This window comes from Sminthopsis crassicaudata, chromosome 2 (assembly GCF_048593235.1).
Source record: "Sminthopsis crassicaudata isolate SCR6 chromosome 2, ASM4859323v1, whole genome shotgun sequence".
Taxonomy (NCBI): Eukaryota; Metazoa; Chordata; class Mammalia; order Dasyuromorphia; family Dasyuridae; genus Sminthopsis; species Sminthopsis crassicaudata.
The window spans coordinates 217,592,788-217,613,091 of NC_133618.1; the positions used below are offsets into that span (position 1 = coordinate 217,592,788).

Below are 20,304 nucleotides of genomic sequence, written 5' to 3' on the forward strand. Positions count from 1 at the left end.
AGAACTCTTTGATGAATTCCCCTCACACTGAAATAGCTCCCTCTTGTTATGAATCAGGAAAGTCAACCATGGAATAATGGATAGAAAGTGATATTGGAATAAGGACAGCCTCTTAAGCCATTAAGCTCTGCCTCTGACTGATACTGACTGTGTTACCCTATACAAGCCATTTATCTACTCAGTACCTAAAGAACAACAAGTCTCTAAGACTATAAATTACAGAACAGTCACTGATGAACATTGGTAAAATGAATTTCTTCACTGGAGTTCCTTATGCCACAGAAATCATAGGTCTGATACAAAAGAAGAAAATTTCCATTTACCAGTGTCTAGGACATACTAAGTACTAGTTTTTCTGGAGTATTGCACAAGTCTTATTTACTATTCTAAGTCCACATCTCCAAATGTCACTGCTCTTCCACTTTCATGATCATATAGTTGGTGAAGGTCTTAAATAAATACAGAACCAAAGAGGTTTTTTTTTTTTTTTTTAAGTAGGTGACAGAACTGCAGAAGGCAATGGTGAGTTCAGTTTGGTTCCCTGAAATTAGGTCATGAGGACAGGGTTATAATTAGAAACTTAAAACAAATGAAGCAGTCATTCCTTCTCCTACAAAGCTGAAAGAATCCATGATCTTCCCAGAAGAGTAACTAGGCATTGATGGGAATACTCATGTGAGAAGAGCTACATGGTACGAAACTGGCCCAGGTACTTTTGGCTCCCTTTTTCATTGGCCCTTTCCACATTCCCTTTTTTGCACTCCACCACATACCAAAATAAAAACAAAAGCCGTTATTTGACAAATCTCCCCAAGAGTACCGGCAATCTCCAGGCACTCTATTCAATCCTGCCTTGCTATTCCTTTTTTCTTCAGTCACCTCTTTATTCCAGACATTACTTCCTTTCTCCTGAAAGTGTTTTCCATCTGACTTTCCTTTTGACTTCTCTCCAAGGGTAACAGGGTTCTAAAACATGCAATAAGAATTCTAAGAAGGAGGAAAGATGCGGACTTAAGATAAATGAATGCTCTACCAAATTTCCCACCCACCTTCTTCAAGTCACCTTTACAAGATGCAACAAATCTTCCTCCATACATCATGGAGCAGAAAGAGTAATCACTCCTCCTAGAACCATCCACCAGCAATAGGATCCTATTGTCCCTGAGAGGAGCATGCTTCCCATCCAGGAAACAGAAGACATATTTCCTGTCCAGAGATCATAAGAGTGCTGCTAGTATCTTCCCATCCTGGTTACCCCATCACAAGTATCCAAATGAAGAAATGTAGCTATATTAGGACAAGTGTGAGCTGCTGTTGTTCAAGGTGTGATGAGTTTAATGTAGGAGACTTTCTTTTCCAATAAAAATGGAGTTAGTAGATATTCCTGGTTTTTTTTAAAATGTAATCGGTTTTGCTAAATTCTGTCTCCTACTTAGCACTAAACATAAAGAGCATTTACTTTATACTCTCTGATCTTGTCTCGTATCTCCTTTAGGATTTTTCTCATCTCATTCTCTTGTCTTCAGACTTTCTTTCTTCATTGGGTCCTTCCCCTATTCCTTGATCAGGACCCTATTATACTAAAAGAACAAACACAAACCCCCACTTTCCTGACTTTGCTTACTATGTCAATCTAATAATCTATTTTTATTTTCTCTTTGAAGAAGAGATAAAGAACCTCGAGAAAAAGAAATTTAATATTTTCTTTACTTCTTGTCCACACATTCACTCAGTCTTTTGTAATCTGGTTTTTGGTCCTATCTCAAACTAGTTCTTTTCAAGGTTTCATCTAGGTTCTAGTTAGCAAGCTCAAACCATTTACAATTCCTCATTTTCCCTATTAAATATTTCTTAAACAGATTAGCCTGTCCTCATTGTTACAATTTTATATTTCAGACATTTATTAAATATATATTATGTGAAAATCATTGTCTTTGACTCTGAAGAAACCAAGATTAAAAAAAAAAAAACTAAACAATTCTGACCCTTAAAGAATTCTATGAGAAGAATACCAAATATACTGTATGCAGATAAGATAGAGAGTATTTGCATCTGGGAACATAAGAAACATTGATTTTTTTTCTTTTGTTTTCTTGAAGGAAGTTTTAGATTCCAGAAGGCGGATTCCAGAGGGAATGATGAATGCTAGTCCACCTCTGCAAAGGCACATAGATAGAATATGGATTGTCATGTAGGGGAAGTGTCTAGCTATCTGACTTAACTGGACTGAAGGGGTGTGATACAACAAGCTGAAAAGTTGGGTGGAAATCAGTTTGAGAAGGGTCTCAAATGGTGGGCTGAGAATTTTATATTTTCCTCCCAAAATCATACAGGAGCTACCACAAAAATTTTAACTAGGGAAATAGCATAACCAGATCTGTGCTTTAGGAATATCAATTTGACAATTGTTGGAGTCAGGCAGATCTCATAAGATCTCAGGTCTTCTAATTTCCAGATCAATTCCCACTGGAATAGAAGAATCTCAGTGAGTTTATTTGATTGGATATGTACTCTTTGGCATTAAGTGAAAGAAGTAGCAATAGAAAAAAAATTAAAAGAGAAGAAATTATAATTGATGGAAGGAAAACTTCCCAACAATTAGATCTACCCAAAATTGGAATGGAATTCAAGATGTGGAGACCTTTTTGGAGATTTTTGAGCAAAAGCAGCTGGGTAAGCGCGTGTTATATCTACTTCTTATAGCAGAGATTCCTTTGAAGTAAGGGTTAGATTATGTGTCTATTAATGCCTCTTCCCACTAAGAAATTCTATGATTCTATGATTCTCTTTTGAATTCAGAAAGGTAAAGGGTAGATTTCAATAATGGCAAAAATTGAACATTCCTTCCTAATATGTATGATAATTGGAACATAGTCATTGTAATCATGGCAGATAAAGTGAACTAGTACTTTCTTAATCTTTAGACCCCCTGTTTCTTTTTCCTCCTTTGAAGTCAATGTTAGAAGAGGATTGTTGAGAAACATGAAGTGGTCATCTCAGTGGTAGTTTCAAGGGTATAACTTTACTGATTTCTTAGAAGCTTCCTGACTATCCTACCTTTTGAGAGAAAATAACTCCAGATTGTGAGAATTCATGTGATCACAGGTGAACTCATATCTTATACTGCCTCCTGGGTTCAAGGGGGAGAATTGATCCCAACAACATATGTCAGTAATAATGATGAAGCTGAAAGGTGAAAAAGAATTGAGGACATAAATTCAGAAAGAGCTGGATCTGAGTCCTGACTTAAACAAATTACTAACTTTGTAACTGGATAAATCACTTAACATCTCTGAGACTTCTTTTTTTTTTTTTTGGCTTAAAAATGATGATAATAATGATAGTATCTCCCTGGGTTATAATGAGGATCAAATGAAAACATCTATATAAACTGCTATGGAAACATTAAAGTGTTCTTAAAATGTGATTGATATTGATGATCATGGAATCAGAAATTTAGAATAGTAAGGGATTTTGAAGACTAATCATTATGCAAGATCTCTGGCTCTGGTTACCCTTTAAATTTCCTTTGAATTCTAAATCATAATTCTGTTACCTTATGATTGTTTTCTATGGGTTTTTTTTGGACACATGATAAGTTTCCATGGGCTGCCATTTAAAATTGCTTTGGAACATCATTTTCTGAGTCTAACCTCATCTTTCTGGAGAGTCTTATCTAAGGATTGGCCATTTTCCTTGGAATGGTAGACTTGAATTCTTACAGAGTTGTCCCTCATAGAACAACAGTCTCACTGGTTATTTTTTTTTGTTTTGTTTTTAGTGGCTAGATTACCTAGAAGAACACTGGATTTAGAGTTAAATACACATACATTTGAATCCTGGTCTGGTTTTAACTAACTAGGTGTCCCTTTGATTAATCATTCTGGATACCACTTTCCTCCTGTATAAACTTATATTTGGACAAATGATCTCAAATATCTTTCAGGTCTAAATCCTATGATACTATGATTTTTTTTCAAGCAAAAGAGAACATCTATCAAATAGCAGATTATCTATGCCAATAAAAGTATTTGCTTCTAGAAACTGGGTGTCTTCTTTGCCAAATGTATTCTAAATCTGCAAATTGGAGTGGTTTCAGTAATGTTAATTTCCAAAGACTGGGAACTTCTGAGATACTCCAAACCCACAAAAAAAAAAAGTTTCCCATAATTGGGGGATGCAGATTTAGCCTTAGATTCATGAGTGTAGAATTTGAAGCAGGTTCAACATCACCTGAGCAGTTAATAAAATCTATTGCCCTATGATGGATTTTTTTCCCCTGCAGCCTAGAATTGATCTGTCCTCTTTGTGATTTGTGAGACAGGAGGAAAACACAAAATATAATCACTACTCCAGCAGCACCCAAGGTAAAAAAAAAAAAAATAAACAAACCAAATAAACCCCTCTTCTCTGTGCAGTTTTTCCAGGCTTGGAAATAACCCAAACTGCAGGGGTCATTTTTTTGATTTATTGAAAATAAAGTAGATCTTATTAACATTTTAATAAAGAGGCTCTTTTGCACTGGGATCTAAGTTGCTGCTATTCCCCTGTGCAATTCTATTCTCTGAAAAGGAGAGAAGACTATTGAGTTCCATAAGCATGATTTGTTAGGTCTGAAACTAAACACTCTAAAGGCAAATGCTTTTTTTTTTTCTTCAAGGGTTGTGTTTGTGAGAGGTGCCCGCCCGATATCTGCGATGCAAAATGAGGAAGCCTTATGAAGAAATCATCCTTGTAAAGCCATTGGTTCTGGTCATCAGCCTCTATCCAATGCTTTCGTGATGATGCTGCTGATCTATTTGGGAAGTTGGCTGGCTCTCAAAGCAGAGTCTCTTCTCAAAGGCTGTTTCACAGCGAAAATATGCTCAGTGCAGCCGGGCGCATGAATGAAAGAGCCGCCGTTTGCTTCTAGTCTGGCAAAATGCAGCACAGAACTCAGCTCACCCTGTCCTTTTTGCTGTCCCAGGTAAGGCAAACCTTGGCAAGCTCTGGAGTCCTGCCATCCATTCCCTCTCTTCCCCTATCTGTAAATTTTTTTTAATCTAGAAGTGCTTGCAATGCAGGTAGTCTTGCTCAGCGTTTGTAGGGTTCTGAAATACAGTTAAAGCCTGGAATAGGGGAGCGGTAGCTTTCCAGGGTAGATACCACTGGATTGTTACGGATTGTTATTTAGAGTGTGTGTGTGTGTGTGTGTGTGTGTGTGTGTGTGTGTGTGTGTGTGTGTGTGTGTGTGTGTGTTGGGATGACCGGAGAAGGGGACGACAGGCAACGGAAGTCTGGAGTATCTTGCAAGCTGCCTTGTTATTCCTTGATGTACCCAAGTGGTGCAACTTTGATTTCATTTGGTGGATCTTGGGCTGGGTTTAAAAAAAAAAAAAAAAGACCGTTGGTTTTTCTCCATGTCCAGCTTCTTAAAGCAGCAGGGACTAATTGGTGTCTTCTCTCCGGTGCTTTTGTCAATGGGTTCAGAAGCATTTTTATTCTTTCCCCTAATAGGAAGGGGGGAGGAGTCTTTCCAGAATTACTGACTTGCTTGGGGGTGTCTATGTCCGTGTTAGCTTATGTTAAATTCTCTTTTGCTGGAAAGCAAGAAAATATACCCAGACCCAGGAGCCGACTGCTGCTGTTGCTGCTGTTGCTGTCAGTCAGGAGGGAAGAGAGCTAGGAGCTCCCCTGAACTCCCTCTGCCTCCTCCCTGGTGGTGGTCTTCTTGTAGCTGATGGGCTCCAGCTCGGGAGTTTCCTTAGGAGGGAGCCCTTAGTTCGGTTATACCCTGCCTATGCTTCTGGAAAGCTCATCCTCTTGCACCTTTCATGTCCTTCCCATTTTAAAACTCTTTAGGGAAGATCCCAAGCTGGGCATCCTGGGCTCTGAGTGCTGGAAAAGTTAATACCTCCTCCTCCCCACCTCAGGGCTTCAGCTGTTCTGTTAACCCTTAGAGTGCTGGGACTGTGGAGAGAGGCTAGTTGGAGGCTTTACCAGGAATTGACTTGTGCCAGTGTAGTCTCAAAAATCACTTTCTGGAGCCTTTCAAAATATGGAGTAGGGACCTTGTGAAGTTATGCTATGTACTTCTGAACCCAGAGGCATGATGGTTGGTTGGCAAGCTGAATCGGAGCAGCCAGAGGGAGCCAGGATTAGAGCAGACCGGAGAAGCCCTTTATCCAAGGCTGGAGGGCACATGGTTAGCCAGGTCTGCTTAGGGTCACAGCCAATGGGAGATCCAAATTGAGTGGCAGTGGACAGGTGATCAGGAGGCCTAGGATTTTGACCAGGGTAGGAAGGAATCTCCTGTCTTCCTGTATTTGTGCAAGGTAGTGGGAGGACCTGATAGGGGCAGGGTGCTGAGTGAGCTGGCAAGGAGGTGGGAGGGAATAAGTGAGAATGTGCCCTGAGGAGCTAAAAATCAGAGGCTGGGGGAGCCAAACTTCTGGCCAGGACTCTAATTGACCAATTGGGATTGCTAGTGTGTGCAGGAAAGCTGGGAAAGAGAATAAAGCTGTCAAAGGTAGCTGAACCTGGAGGGCTGGAATGGAATCAGCACCTCCTGAGTAGGGCTGCCTTGCTGGTTGATGCAGGCGAATGGGAAAAGAGCCAGAAGTCCAGGTGCTGAATTCCCCTTATGAATGGCTTGGTGCCTTAGCTCTGTGGTGGCTGTATGCCCATTAACTGGAATGATATTGAGATTCCATTGGTTTAGAGCCATGTATGGTTCAGGGCTTACCTATGGTCAGTTGGGTTCAGGTTCTACCTGGGCAGCTGGGTCACCTAGGACTACTGGAAGCTGAGTGATTCCAGACATGTGTGTTTCCTAGAAGCCTGGTGGAACTGAACCTATAACATGAGGCTTCTACAATCTAGTACTTGTACCCCAAATATTGCTGGACCTAGTTAAGAGGCTTTGGGATCTGATCTGAAATGATTCCTCCTCACCTTCATTCAATGTTGGCCATTCTCACTAGTGAGTGGTTTAAAATATCACTGCTGAATTCCTTGATTCAGGTCATGTCAAAAGTTTTACCTCTCTAAAAGCTGTAAAAGCTAGATGACAGAGACACACATCTGGTGGATCCCTGGGAACAGTCTGACAGGCCAATAGTTTCACAGATGACAGCTTCAAGAGTAGCTGGGAGCAAGGGGATGCCTTCAGTATCCCAGAGTCCTGGACTTGATGGAGGTGTCTTTTTCTATTCTTTATTGTGATGCATTCATAGAGTCAATGTACTACTAATGTTGCTCCCTTGCAACAGAGCCTATTTATTTAGGAACTCAGACAAATGCCAAAGGGTTAAAATAGAGAGTTGAAATGTGTCAGAGGGAAGGGAGTGGTAACTTTTGCAGCCAAAATGTGCCATCTGACTCAACAAGGGAAAACTTTCCTCAAGCAGAGAAAGAAAAAAAATTGAGTGTGCTTACACACACACACATACACACATACACAGGCAAAGGAAAAACAATGTAATAAAGAAAATGAGTCACTTGGCCTTGGTGGGGCTCAGGCAAGCGTATGTGTTTTTTCCATAGCAGTTGCAACGGTCCTTTCATAATCCCCCGGTGCCCGCCTTTGGAAGCAATCAATCTCCGTGAGCTCATTGGCCATGGTGGTGTGCACAAGATTGTATTATGCCTGTTGGGAGGTGGAAGATGAATGTGATTCAGGGCAACAATGGCTGGAAGTCAGCACAAGGAGGAAGCAGTCACCTCTGGGCTGCACTGGAGTGTTTGGAGAGAGGAGGACATATGCAGGTGGAGGCATGGATTTTATTAGATAAGAAGGAGCAGACATGAAAATTATCAAGATGGGCATGTGGTTCAAAGTCTCCAATAAATATTGAGTTGTTTTCTTTTTTGCTGTTCCCATGAATAGAATTACTAAAACTAACAAAAAGTTTGAACCATTAGTGAGTAATCTCTCACGAATTAGGCTTTCAGGGAGTGGCTACAGGTTCTGGAGAATAGTCACTTGGGAGCTGTTTGAAACATTCCAGAAAATTCTGAGGTTTGCATTTAAAGCAAGGATAGTCCTTCAGCTTGAACTTTGGTTTTCTAGTAAAAAAAAAAAAAAAAAGACTATAGTGTTTTTGAATATGAGAGTCACAGAAACCCTCTTAGGGAACAGGATGCTAACTGGGGACAGTCAGTTTAAAACGGCAGACCAGTTGGAAGCAAAAGTTCCTGGTTGGAATGCATGCATGTAGAAAGGGCATGGAACAATCTACCCTGCCCAAAGGATCTAATGTATGCTCAATTATTTATCATTTCATAAATCAAATCATCTTGTGCAAAAGACATTGCTTTCTTTATCTCTCTGCCTCTTCTTCTGTGTCTTCCTCTCACTTTGTCTCCTTTCTCTCTCTCTGTCACACACATAGACACACGTGTGCACCCACACACATACATTCACTTATTCCTCAGCTGTCATGAGTTCTGAAAAGGAAAGCCTAAGTGGTTAATGTGTGTCACAATGCATCATGCAGAGAAGCCTCATAGAACCAATGTGCTCGGTAACTAATTTCCCTGAAAAAGCCAGAGGGAAGCTCTGGAAATCATGGCAATTATTCTGAAGTTTATCACCTGTGGGAGAGCTTGCCTCTGTTTAAGAGAATACCAGTGATTTTTAAGGAAAATCAAATTCCTTTGTGAGTTCAATTAATAGCCTAGTTAGTGAAAGATAAGGGAGAATGCATATCATGAAGAATCAATTCCTGTTTGATTTACTTCAGTGACACCTGGATTATCAACAGTTATTCTGTTTGGGGGAAAAAAGAGAAAAAGCAGCAACCATGAAAACCTTGTTTTATTACCTGTTGAAAAGTTTCTCCAGAAGAGGGCTCCATCCACAGCATAAACACCAATGTTCCATCAGAAACTGGGTTTTGAAAGGACTTAGATTTAAGCAATCCCACAATAATCAGACCGATTGTGTATAGTAGTGGAAGAAAAAAGATCGAGCCCAATAAAATCTAGAGTCCAGGGAATTTCCAATCTTTCTAAAACAGTGCACTTTGTTCCTTACTTCTGTCTTGATGTCTAAAAGATATAGCCAAAAACATAAAAGAGCAGAGAAGTAAATTACACCACATATCCCCAAAGTCGTGCTTCCGAGATAGGAAAGAATCCTGCTAATTATGTAACCACATACTATAGTGAACCATTGGCTATGTCCATACAGCTATAAAGGTATCCCGTAGGGAAGTAGAATAAAAGGTCAATAATTCAGTTATTTTGTCTGCATGGTGCCCAAAACAAGACAAAAAATAATAGTCCAATTTACCAGAGTGGATATTTTTGCCTTTTTTTCACAAAGTTGAAAGAGAGGGTTAGAAAGAGCATTGTATGTGGAATTGAATGACTTCATTTTTGCTTTTCACTGTGTAAACTGTGACAAATCTTTTTCCCCAAACTGGGACTCAGTTTTCTTTTCTGTAAAATGAGGGTATTGGCCTTTAAGGTTACTTCCACCACCGAATTAGGATCCTATAATTGATATTCCATGGAATTGAATAAATGAATCTGACTAGTCCTTTTTGTACTGTTTAAGTTTTCCTGGGGGCAATGTTGACATAAACCTGTTAGAGACAGATAAGAAATCTCTGCCAATGCAATTGACCATAGCTTATTTTCATCATATTCATCTAGAACTGGCTCAACAATTTATAGAGTGTGACTGATGCACACTTCAGGCCACCTGGGGTTTCATCATAAGTCATGACAACTTCATTCAAACTATTTCTAAGTCCCCCTTCCTTTTCTTACACCATCTTCTCACTATACTTCTGGGTTCTGCCCTCTACTTCCAAACCAATATTGTAGATTTGCCTTAAAGCCTAGGTTTCTGATCTCTGTGCTTTCAATAAATTTCAGTTCAGCCTAGACACTCATGCTACTGTTGTCTTGCCTTCTTAATCCCATACCTCCAGGTGCATACTATGGTTAAAAATAATGAAATAAACATTACCTTTCCTGGAAAGAACATGTCAAATAATTGCTCTATAATTCTATTCATCACTCTTGTGACATCACTGAACAAATACACCTTATGTAACACCTCTCTCTCATATATTTTGTCTTCTATCAAAAAATAAACTCCTTGAAGTGAAGGTTTTATCTATTTATGTCCCCAATTTTTAGCACTTAGAATAATGCCTGGAACATAGTAATGACTTTATAAATGGTTTTTCATTCTTTCATCTATTCTCATGGAAGGCAATTAGCAATCCCCTTATCCAGGATAGAAAGGTAAAATTCTTAGGCTGAAGTGAAAAATAATCCTGGGTCTAGATGGTCAAGAAGAATCACGAATTCTTGATTGTTTAATTTATCTTTAAAATATACCAAATCATGGCCAATATGTGGTTACTTTGTAGTCTTCCAGATGATTCAGATTGACAATAAGATGATCTAAACAATTATTTGGAGATCAATTATTTGATGACTAAACTCTATGAGTTTTATTTCATTTGTATTTATCTGACCTAGTTGCCATGTGTCTGGCCTAACTCCATGTATGGGCATCAGTCAAATTTAGTGACTGCCCAAAGTGCAGGTAAGTTCACCTCTCTGTTATATATCATTGTGCTCTGAGAGTGCAAGGGAACATTTTAAAAGTGGGGTGCCAACCTTGAAAAATGTCACAGTCTACGTATTAAACACATAATGAATGTCATTTTCTTTCAAAAAGGCTCCCTATTGTTCCTCTCTATTCAGTTTCATTTCATATGACGATCATTTATCAGCCACTGACTATGTAGAGCATTGAATCAGACCCTGAAAACGTGGGCATTATTGGACTAAGCATTGAATATAGAATCACAGGACTCTCTCCCTTTCTACTTGTGTGACCTTGGTCAGTGAATGGACCACTAAACTTGGAGTCAGGAAAACTAAGGTTCAAGTATTCCCTCAGATGTTTACTAGCTAAGTGAACTTGGGCAAGTCAGTGGACTGCTCTGTGCCTCTGTTTTTTCATCTGTACAACAGGGATAACAGGAGCATCTTCATCCTAATGTAGTTGTGAGGATCAAATGAGATTCACAAACCTGAAAGCACTGAATAGTACTAGCTATTAACTAAACCACTTAAGTTCTCTGAGTCTTCCTTTCCTCGTGTGTCAAATGAAGAGGCTGAACTAGAAGTATTTTAAGGTCCCTTATACACAAGACTTATGTTTTATGATTCCATGCCTATAGTATATAAGATATTGTTGCTGTCCTCAAAGAACTTATTGTTGTTGTTCATTTGTGACTGACTCTTGGCCCCACACTTCCCGCCGTGTACCATAGCATGCCAGGTTTTCTGTCATTGGAGTTTTCTTGGCAAAGATACTGGAGTGGTTTGCCATTTCCTTCAACAGCAGATCACCTCTTGTCAGAATTCTCTACTGTGACCTATCTGTCTTGGGCAATTCTGCATGGCATAGCTCATAGTTTCATTGAACTATGCAAGCTCCTCCGCCACAAGAAGGCACTGATCCAGGAACTTGTAGTATGGTAAAGTAGATGTGACACATACAAAATTCAATTCTTCAAGCATGTATTTAGCACCTCTATGCTTAAGAAATGTTGATTGATTGGTTACCTGTGTTCAAAACTGGTGCTGGATAAGATAGAGGATTTAGAAAAGGAAGATTCCTACCCAAATCGAATTCTCAGCTATATATGACCCATGAATGAATGAAGCAATGCAAAACATTTATTCAATGTGTAATATGTATAAGGCACTGTAAATTTGCAGATAATGATATTAAGCTCCATTATATGGTAAGTGTGCCTGAGAGGTTCTAGTTAAAATGCTATGGGAGGTCCTAGGTCTGTAGAGCCAAGATCATTATCAGATTCAGCAAAGTCTTCTTGGACAAGATAGTATTTAAATTCTGCTTTAAAGGATTGATAAAATTTATTCAATAGATGGAGAGGAGGAAGAAGACTAAAAATTAGTCAAGGTGCTTTAGAGAATGGCTCTATTACCAAGGTTATAACCAAGTCTGAGCAACAACAACAACAAGAAGAAGCATTTATACAACTTACTATGCTAGGCACTGTGCGAAGTACTTTACAGATATTATCTCATTTCATCCTTAAAACTTTGAGACATAGATGCTATTATACTCTCCATTTTACAGATGACAAAATGGAGTTTAGGTGACTTGCTCAGAGCCATGCAACTATTAACTGTCTGAGGCCACATTTGAACTCAGGTCTTATTAACTCCAGGCCCAACAGTCCACTGTCCTACCTAAAAGAGATGAAAAGAAAGGTGGTTGTAAACTACCCAATCTGATTAAATTGAGATCTTTACTGATTGTTCTCCATCCTCCATCCTCCCAGCAGCTAGTGATTTTTTTCTCTAGGAGAAGGTTATATTTAGTTCTACAGTATGTATCTTGTAAATATATATATGTGAACATGTTGTTTTCTCTGATAGAACATAATCAGCACCTTGGGAAAAGGGACTATCCCTAGAGCAGGTACAATGCCTAGCACATATCCAGTGCTTAATGCATTACTGTTGACTGATGGTTTGGGAAACTTTCTACTAGTTGTTTTTACTCAGGGAGAGGAAGAGATTATAGAAAAGTGACAGAAGTGGGAAAGTATAGAATATTTTCCAAGGGAGTGTAAAGAATCCACATCATCTGGAGTGATTATAATCAGAGAGGGCTGACAGTCAAGGCTAAAAAGATAGTTGGGGACAGGATGGAGAGAAACTGGAATTTCAGGTAATGAAATTACAATTTTATTATGCAAGTAATAGGGAGTAAATAAATATTTGTGAGTATAAAAATGGCATGACCAGATCTTTTGCATAACAGACTAGTTTATTAGCAGGTCTAAGGATGGTCAAAGCTACCTTTACTAGAATGGTAATAGTGAATATAGAGAGCTTAGGTAAATACGAGAATATAGAACTGAAATCTCAACAAAGTTAAGAAACCACCTGAATGTCTGAAATGAAGCAGGACAAATAAAGGATAACACAAAGAACTATAATATGGAATAGACTATGTCATCTTAATCTCCACACAACAGTAGAATTTAAGCTCCTGAGGTGAGAATTCTTCTTTCCTCTGTCCCTCTTTTCTTCCCTCCCTTCTTTCCTTCCTTTTCTTTTCTCTTCCTCTTCCTCTTTCTCTCTCTGATTATGTCTCTTTCTCTCATCCTTTTTCCTCAGAGCCTTGTATAGTGCTTAGAACATAACAGGTGCTTAATAAATGTTCATTAAATTGAACCAGTCGGTGAATATAATCAAGAAAAACAAAGTAATATTTTTATGCATAGATTTAAAGTTAGAACCTAGGGATCTGCTAATCAATCTCTCTCCTTTTACAAATGAGAAATTGAGTCCTAGAGAGATTAAGTAACTTATTCAATGTTACTTGAGTGGCTGATTCAAAATAGACACCCTTTCAATTGCATCAAACTTCCTCCCATTCTGAAGCGCTCAAAAATGAAATGTTATTTCTAACTATGGAGGAATCAGGGAAGATCTCATACAGCTGAAAACATTTGGTATCAATATCTAGAATAATACTAGAAAACCATGGATTTACTGTCTACAAAGTACTTCACAGTTTACAAAGAAATAAGTTATAAGCAGTTTACCATCCATAATTCTATTCAATGATGAATTCTATTCAATGACTCCTCCTGCCCAATCCCTTGTAGTCAAGGCAGAGATTATCAAATGAGGAAACTGAGAATGAGAGGGGAAGTCAGTTGATTTCCATTGCCCCAAAACAAATAAATAACAAGTGGTAGAATCAGGATTTGAACCCAATCCTCCTGACTCCAAGATCAGCATCCTTGCTACTATATCATTACCTCCTGAGTGCAATGGTTTAGTCATTTGCTTTTGTTTCCCACTTCTAATTGTTACCCAGGAGCCCAATCTTGTTTTAAATCCAAGAAAATTAATATCTGTAAAAGAAACATTTGGACATGTCATGTTCCATTTCAAACTACAACAAATCATGTTTCAAAATCTACAAATAAAAGAGCAAAAAAATAAAAATCCTGCCACATGCCCGATGAGTGACAGGTGTATCTGCAATGGAAAGCAGCAGCTGGTTCAGGGAGAACACCCTCCTGCATCTGAGCCAGCACAGGAAGTGAGTAACTAAGTATATTTCAACCCCCCCTGTCCCCCACCCCCGGAAAAGCCAGCAGAAATCCAGTGATGGGAATATGGTTTTCCAGATCCAAATCTGTAAATAGTCCATGGCTGATCCTCTTTTTCATGTGAGTTCAGAGAGATGATGGAAGGAAAAAAAATGTTTTTGCTTTAATGTAGAATAACCTAGGGTGGAAGAGTTGGGAAAGAAATCAGAGATAATCTATGAAATAGAGCCCCTTCCTGTTGTGGTGAAAACTGAGGCCCAGAGAGAGGCAAACCAACTTTTCAAAGTTGTATAGTTAAGAAGGGCAGAGTTGAAAAGAGAGCCAAATTCTACTGTCTTCCAGACATGAATCCTTCTTTTTGACTTTGTATGTCTTCTGAGTGCTTAGCACTGTGCTTAGTATGTATAGAGTTTTAATAAAAGCTTATTGCCCTTTACACTCAAACTCTTCTTTATACTCTAACTATCCCCATACTTTCGTCACCCCCAGCCAAAGACACTGTGGTTCACCCTTTTCTTTATTCTATTTTTTCTTCCTTTTTTTTTTTTTTTTTTTTTTTTTTTTTGGTCCCTGTTCTCTCCAAATTCTCCTACTAATCGAACTGCTTCTTCTCTGTCTTCCTTGCCAGATCTTCATCCACATCCAGCTGACTAATCTCATGTGTTTCCCAAGACTTTTGGACTCTGTTCTCTTCTGCTTCTCTAGTATTTCACTTGGTGATCAATTCGCTTCTAGTCACCAGCTCTATGTAAACCACCCTCGGATCTGCTTGTTTTGTCCTATCCTTTCTTCTGATCCCCAGTCACACATTTCTAACTGTTCGATAAGCATAATAAACCCAACATGTTCAAAACAGAACTCATCTTTCTTTTCAAATCCTAGCGTCATCCTGGCTTCCACATTATTGTTGAGATGACCATCATTTTCCCAGTCAATTAGGCTTTCAACCTAGGTGTTATCCCTGACTCCTCCATTTTTCTCACCTGCCCAATATCTAATGACCTTTCAAGTTCTGTTATTTCTACCTTCATAACATCTCTTATACATGTTCCTTTCTCTCCACTGATACCATGGAACAAACCTCATTAGCACTTCACACCTGGAGTATTGCAATTACCTGCTCATGAATCTCTCTTACTCAAGTTTTTCACCCCAATCCATCCTAATGGGCAAATTTCCTCCACATACTCTGTTGTTGCTCTTTGCTCTTAACATTAAACTCTACCTTCTTACTCCATGTATTTTCACTGACTCTCCTCCAGATCTGCTCTTTCTAACTCATCTTTCCCTTCTAGTTTCTCTGCTTCTTTGAAGACCTATTTTATTTCTGAAAGAAGTTTTTTCCAATCCTCCTTAATCTTAGTCCCTCCCCATGTGAGACTAACTTTAATTTATACAGTTTATATCTTGTTTATATACTCCTGTTGGCTTGTTGTCTTCCCCTTAGACTGAGAGCTCTTTAAGACCTGGGATCTAGACATTTAAGATCTTGGACAATTAGGCATTTAGACAATCAAGCACAAAGATAATTAGGCAATTGAATATATTAGCACTTATGCATTTAGTTACTTGGTTACTAAGTGTTGAAGTACATGCCTAATTGATTTAGTACTTAGTTATCTCATCACCAAAGTACTGAAGTAACTAACCACTTGAAACTGGTTGGATTGAGTCAGATTTAAACCATATTGAACCAGTTTAAACTGGTCAGACTGGTTTAAACTGGTATGAAGTGTTCAGGCATTTTGAACTTGTGTAAACTAGTTGGAACTGATCAGAACTGGTTTAGTTTAAATTTGAACTGGGCAGAACCTGGTTAAATTATTTTGAACTGGTTGAAACTGGATTAAAGTGTTTTGAACTGTTCTGATTAATAATTTTTTTTCATCTTTACTTTTATATATGTATTGGTTGTTTTCTTCTACTACAAGGTGAATTTTATGAGGTCTTTCCCATTCCTGCTCCCCCCTCCCTTAAATTTCTGTCTTTGAATCTACTTTGCATTAATTAGCATAATACATCTAGAGCTAGAAGGAACTCAACTAATTTGTAATAGGTCCTTTATTTTACAGATGAGGAAACTGAGAAACAGAGCTTTTCAATGACTTGTCTGAGATGATACAGGTAATTAGGAGATGCTGGATTAATTTCTGACCTCTGCCTGGGAGTTGAACTAAAGTCTACTCACTCCAAATCCAATATCTTTCCCACTGAACCATATTCCTTAAATTTACATATATCCAGATAGTATTCTTCCTTTTCCTCATAGAATGTAAGCTTTCTGAGCGCAGAGACTGGTTCATTCCCCACCTCTTTTCTTTTATTCCCCAAATTTAGCACAGGGCCTTACACTTATGTCACTTAAAATCTGTTAAACTGAATTTTTTTGTTGAATGAAAATGACTTTGTTTTCTTAAGACTATGAAAAAATGAGGCTTAAATGTCTTCCCTGTTTTTTTCCTTTATTGTTAGTTTGGCTTCTTGATAAGGAAAATTAAAAAAAAAAAAAAAAAGAAAAAAACAACAACAACTGATAATGGTTCCTTCCTCTCTGTTATTCCTTCTTTTTAGTCAGGCAGCTCCAACCCCTTTCCTTCTCACCTGTTTCCTGAACTTGGGCTCCAGAGGCCTGGCTTTTACCTGGAGAATGAAGAAGAAAATTAGAAAATAGTCTTATCTTAATACTTCTGTTAACATTTTTCCTTGGAAAATCTTTGCTAATTTTTTTGCCAAAAATTTGTTAATTTGGAGATATATCTCTCAGTCCTCTATCCTTCTACCTGGGCATCTGTAGGCATAAGATTCCTGGCAGGTGTTCTGGTTGTCTCTAGACACAGGTAAGTGCTCAGGATGGCCGAGGCAGGGAGTAAGGGAAATAAAGTGGTAATAGGAATCCCCCTGGGTTCCTCATAACCATATTCTATGAGGCAAGTGTTGTACATAGATGACATAGAAAAACAGCATATTTTTTTTTCTTTTTTCCCTGGGAAAACAGACTTCTACAGTTACAGCTGGTGACTGTAGAAAACTGATTAAAAGCTTTCTTCCATCATGGACCTGGCTGTTGCAGCTCACCCGATCACCTCAAATATTCTGTTACCTCTGCATGATCAGTTCTATCAAATCAAGATGAGTTAATAATTTCAAGGTTTATACCAGCTATCCCTGTTAAAAGCAAAATTCACAGAACAGACAGTGATTTAGTAAAGTCATTTTTAGAACATACAAGGTTTTTATCTTTGCCTAAGGATAAAAATGACTACCAAACACTTACATCCCCTAAGCTAAGCTGTCTACTCTGCTAGGACTGTGTTCTGCCTAACAGTCACATTATAATAAAAGTCTCCTCCCCCTGGGGCCTTATTGATCAGCACCTACTCTATCCATTCATAATTAAATGCCAAAACTTGGCAAATTAGGAGATTGTTATTAATTCTCAGCATTGCTCTGCTGATGATTTCTGTGTTCAGGGACAAAAACAAAAGACTACAAGTCAGCCTCAGAATGTTGGAGCTGAAAGAGATGTAGGAGATTATCTAATTCAGCCTGCCTCGTTTTATATGTAGGGTTACCAAGACTGAAGAACCAGGGTAAAGGCATGGGAATAGGAGGGAATGCCCAGAAGTCTAAATACCTTTGCTTGTAGTACTGCTTTGGATAAAATCTCACATACTTACTAGCTGTTCATGCACTGGCAGGTCACTTTTTGTCTCTGGGCCTCAGTCTTTTATCTGTAAAATGAGGGTTCTAATAGTCCTTACCTCCCAGGATTGTTATGAGGATGAAATGCATAAAGTGTTATGTCAATTTTAGTATATAAATGCTATCCATCATTATCATCATTATTATTACTTGTCTCCTAACTCTACCTTGTCACATGGCAACAAATGGTAATAGGGAAGAAATCTGTTTATTTGGGGATTGGGACAGAATGGATAGGATCTAATGGAGTCTGTTAGAGCTTAGATTTTTAAGCACATTGAAGGGCACAACTGGATGGTAAATAAGGATGTGTGAGAACACTCCAGCAGCCTAGAGAAAGTAAAAAAAAAAGGAAGGAAGCAGCTGGGAATTCGTATGAGATCTGGGGGAACTTGAAAAGGGAAGCAGCTTCTGAACATGCAATTTGGCCTCAAGGTCCATATTTCAGAACATCTTGGCAAAGTGGAGCAGGTATAGGCAAGGAGAGTTTGTCATATAGAGTTACAGGGCAGTAGAAATTGAGGAATGAACTTAAGAATGAATGGCTTGGACATTGGTTATCATGCAATAACTATTCTTTGAAGTCAACATGTGAACAATCTCCACCTAGGAAGAGAGCCCAGAATCCTACAAAGAATGGTTGCCAAACCTGATTCCAAAACTGGCAAAGCACTGAGCTGAAGTCAGCTTCATCAAGATCTTCATGTCTTTTTCCCTCCACGATTAGATTGAGAGTGGGAGCTGATGGGAGATGGATCCTAAGGAATTTCTACATCTTGTATAAGTACCACAAAAGATGTCCATAGCAAGTCAGGACTGGAGCATAATATTGCTATGGGACAAGGACACAGAGCCAGAATATCTGGATTCTAAATCCAGAGCCCAGTCTCCTGCCCCAGTTAAAATTCTTGTCAAAAGTGAGTTTAAGTAATTATCTGACCCAAATATGGAGGAGCTTGAGGGAGAAATTCAAAATCTCACCAATCAGGACATGTACTCAATATTCCTTATTTCTTTCAGTGATCATGCAAATCTCTCCCTTTTCTACAGAAACAACTTCTCTTTTGAATTCAGTGTTAGCGATAAAAGTAAATCTCTTGAGTAATTGATTTCATCCTTTATTTTATTTTATTTTTTTACTTTTATTATAGTTTGCACACATGGATTGGTGTGTATGTGTGTGTGTATAGGTTTTGGCATGAATGTACTTCAATTGACATTTTTTTATTACATGTGTACTTCATGTTTCCTCATTATACTATAGTAATATAATAATTTCTTGCTTTGTGATTGGGTTACTTTCCCTCCCTCCCCCTCTCACCCTCCTCACCCAAGATCTCCATCTCATCCCAAGATACTTAATACCAATAACTCTGAGGTTCTTCAATCCATGTATAAATCAACAAGACTTTATTGTATATTTATCAATTGTTCTGTGTTGTGTATTATATGTGGGAGTATATGTGTGGAAGTATGTGAAGGGTTTTGAAATTGTTATATGTGACCTTTACTTTTAAGGAGGTTCTTGGTTAATTTAATACCTGGTAATCATAAAACTATTAGAAAAAATTAAGAATGAATTGAAGATTGATTATTTGAGATTGTGAGGAACTCAGAGGCGGGAGGGACCTAGAAGGACTAGAATAAGTAGAAGGAAGTGGGACGTGGGCTTCAGAAATGAAGAGGAGCTCTCCTGTTTTCTCCAGAGAATGAAGGGGAATTGTATGATCTCTGAGAAATCCCCTTGAGAAGAACTGATGCCCAGATTCCCCCGGGCATGATTTCTGGGCTGGCATGAATCCTGCATACATCCTTTAGGTGTTTAAGTCAACAGAGCTTGTGCCGCTGTTCGCTGTTCGCAGCTACGCTGAGCTGTGCTCTCTAAATTCCTGATAGGGAGGGCCAGAAAGAAAGGCAGCGGCAAGCTTGTAGCCTTGCCAGGTCTCAGCTTCCAGCACCCCGAGGCTGGCAGCTATGCTCAAAGGTGGGGCTCCCTTCCTGTGACCACCCACTCTGGGGCACAGTCTAGGGTGAGGAACCGGGGCCTTGGGAGAAGGAAGAGGTTTTTGTTTTTGTCTCCCCTCGCCAGGCCCTCTTTTGTAGACACAAAGCTGAGTGTCTGAAATGTTTTCAGTTTCCTGAGGGGGGAGAAAAACACACAAAAAAACCCCAAATCCTTTACAGATTCAGCACTGTCTCCCCTGCTTCTTTCAAATCTTGTCTATTAATGCTGAGGTCCTCCAACAAACCTGTGAGTCTGAAGAACTTCAGCAAGGAGAGGTGGGTGGGGACAAAAAAAAAAAAGCAAAAACAAAAACTGACAGTAGGGGAGGGAGGGGTGAGGAGCTGGGGTTAAAAAGCACTGGTGTTGCTTTTCTGAGAGAGGACATTTGGCTGCTCTCCATTTGGGAGGTTTATAAATTCTAAGAGCCAAACATAGCCTGGATGAACTGAATCCCAGAAAGGACTTGTGGATGTGATTGCT

General features: G+C 38.9%; 1 protein-coding gene across 2 annotated transcripts in view; it reads left to right on the top strand.

Annotated features, from left to right (window-relative positions):
* The first annotated feature begins 4,809 nt into the window (after positions 1–4,809).
* Positions 4,810–20,304, top strand: part of LOC141555396 (cadherin-13-like) — a 956,506-nt gene continuing 941,011 nt past the window's right edge. For both annotated transcript variants that reach the window (XM_074288232.1, XM_074288231.1), the window contains exon 1: positions 4,810–4,966. In XM_074288232.1, coding sequence (XP_074144333.1) covers positions 4,922–4,966 — 45 coding nt within the window. In that variant the 5' untranslated portion in view covers positions 4,810–4,921. The remainder of the gene's footprint in view (positions 4,967–20,304) is intronic.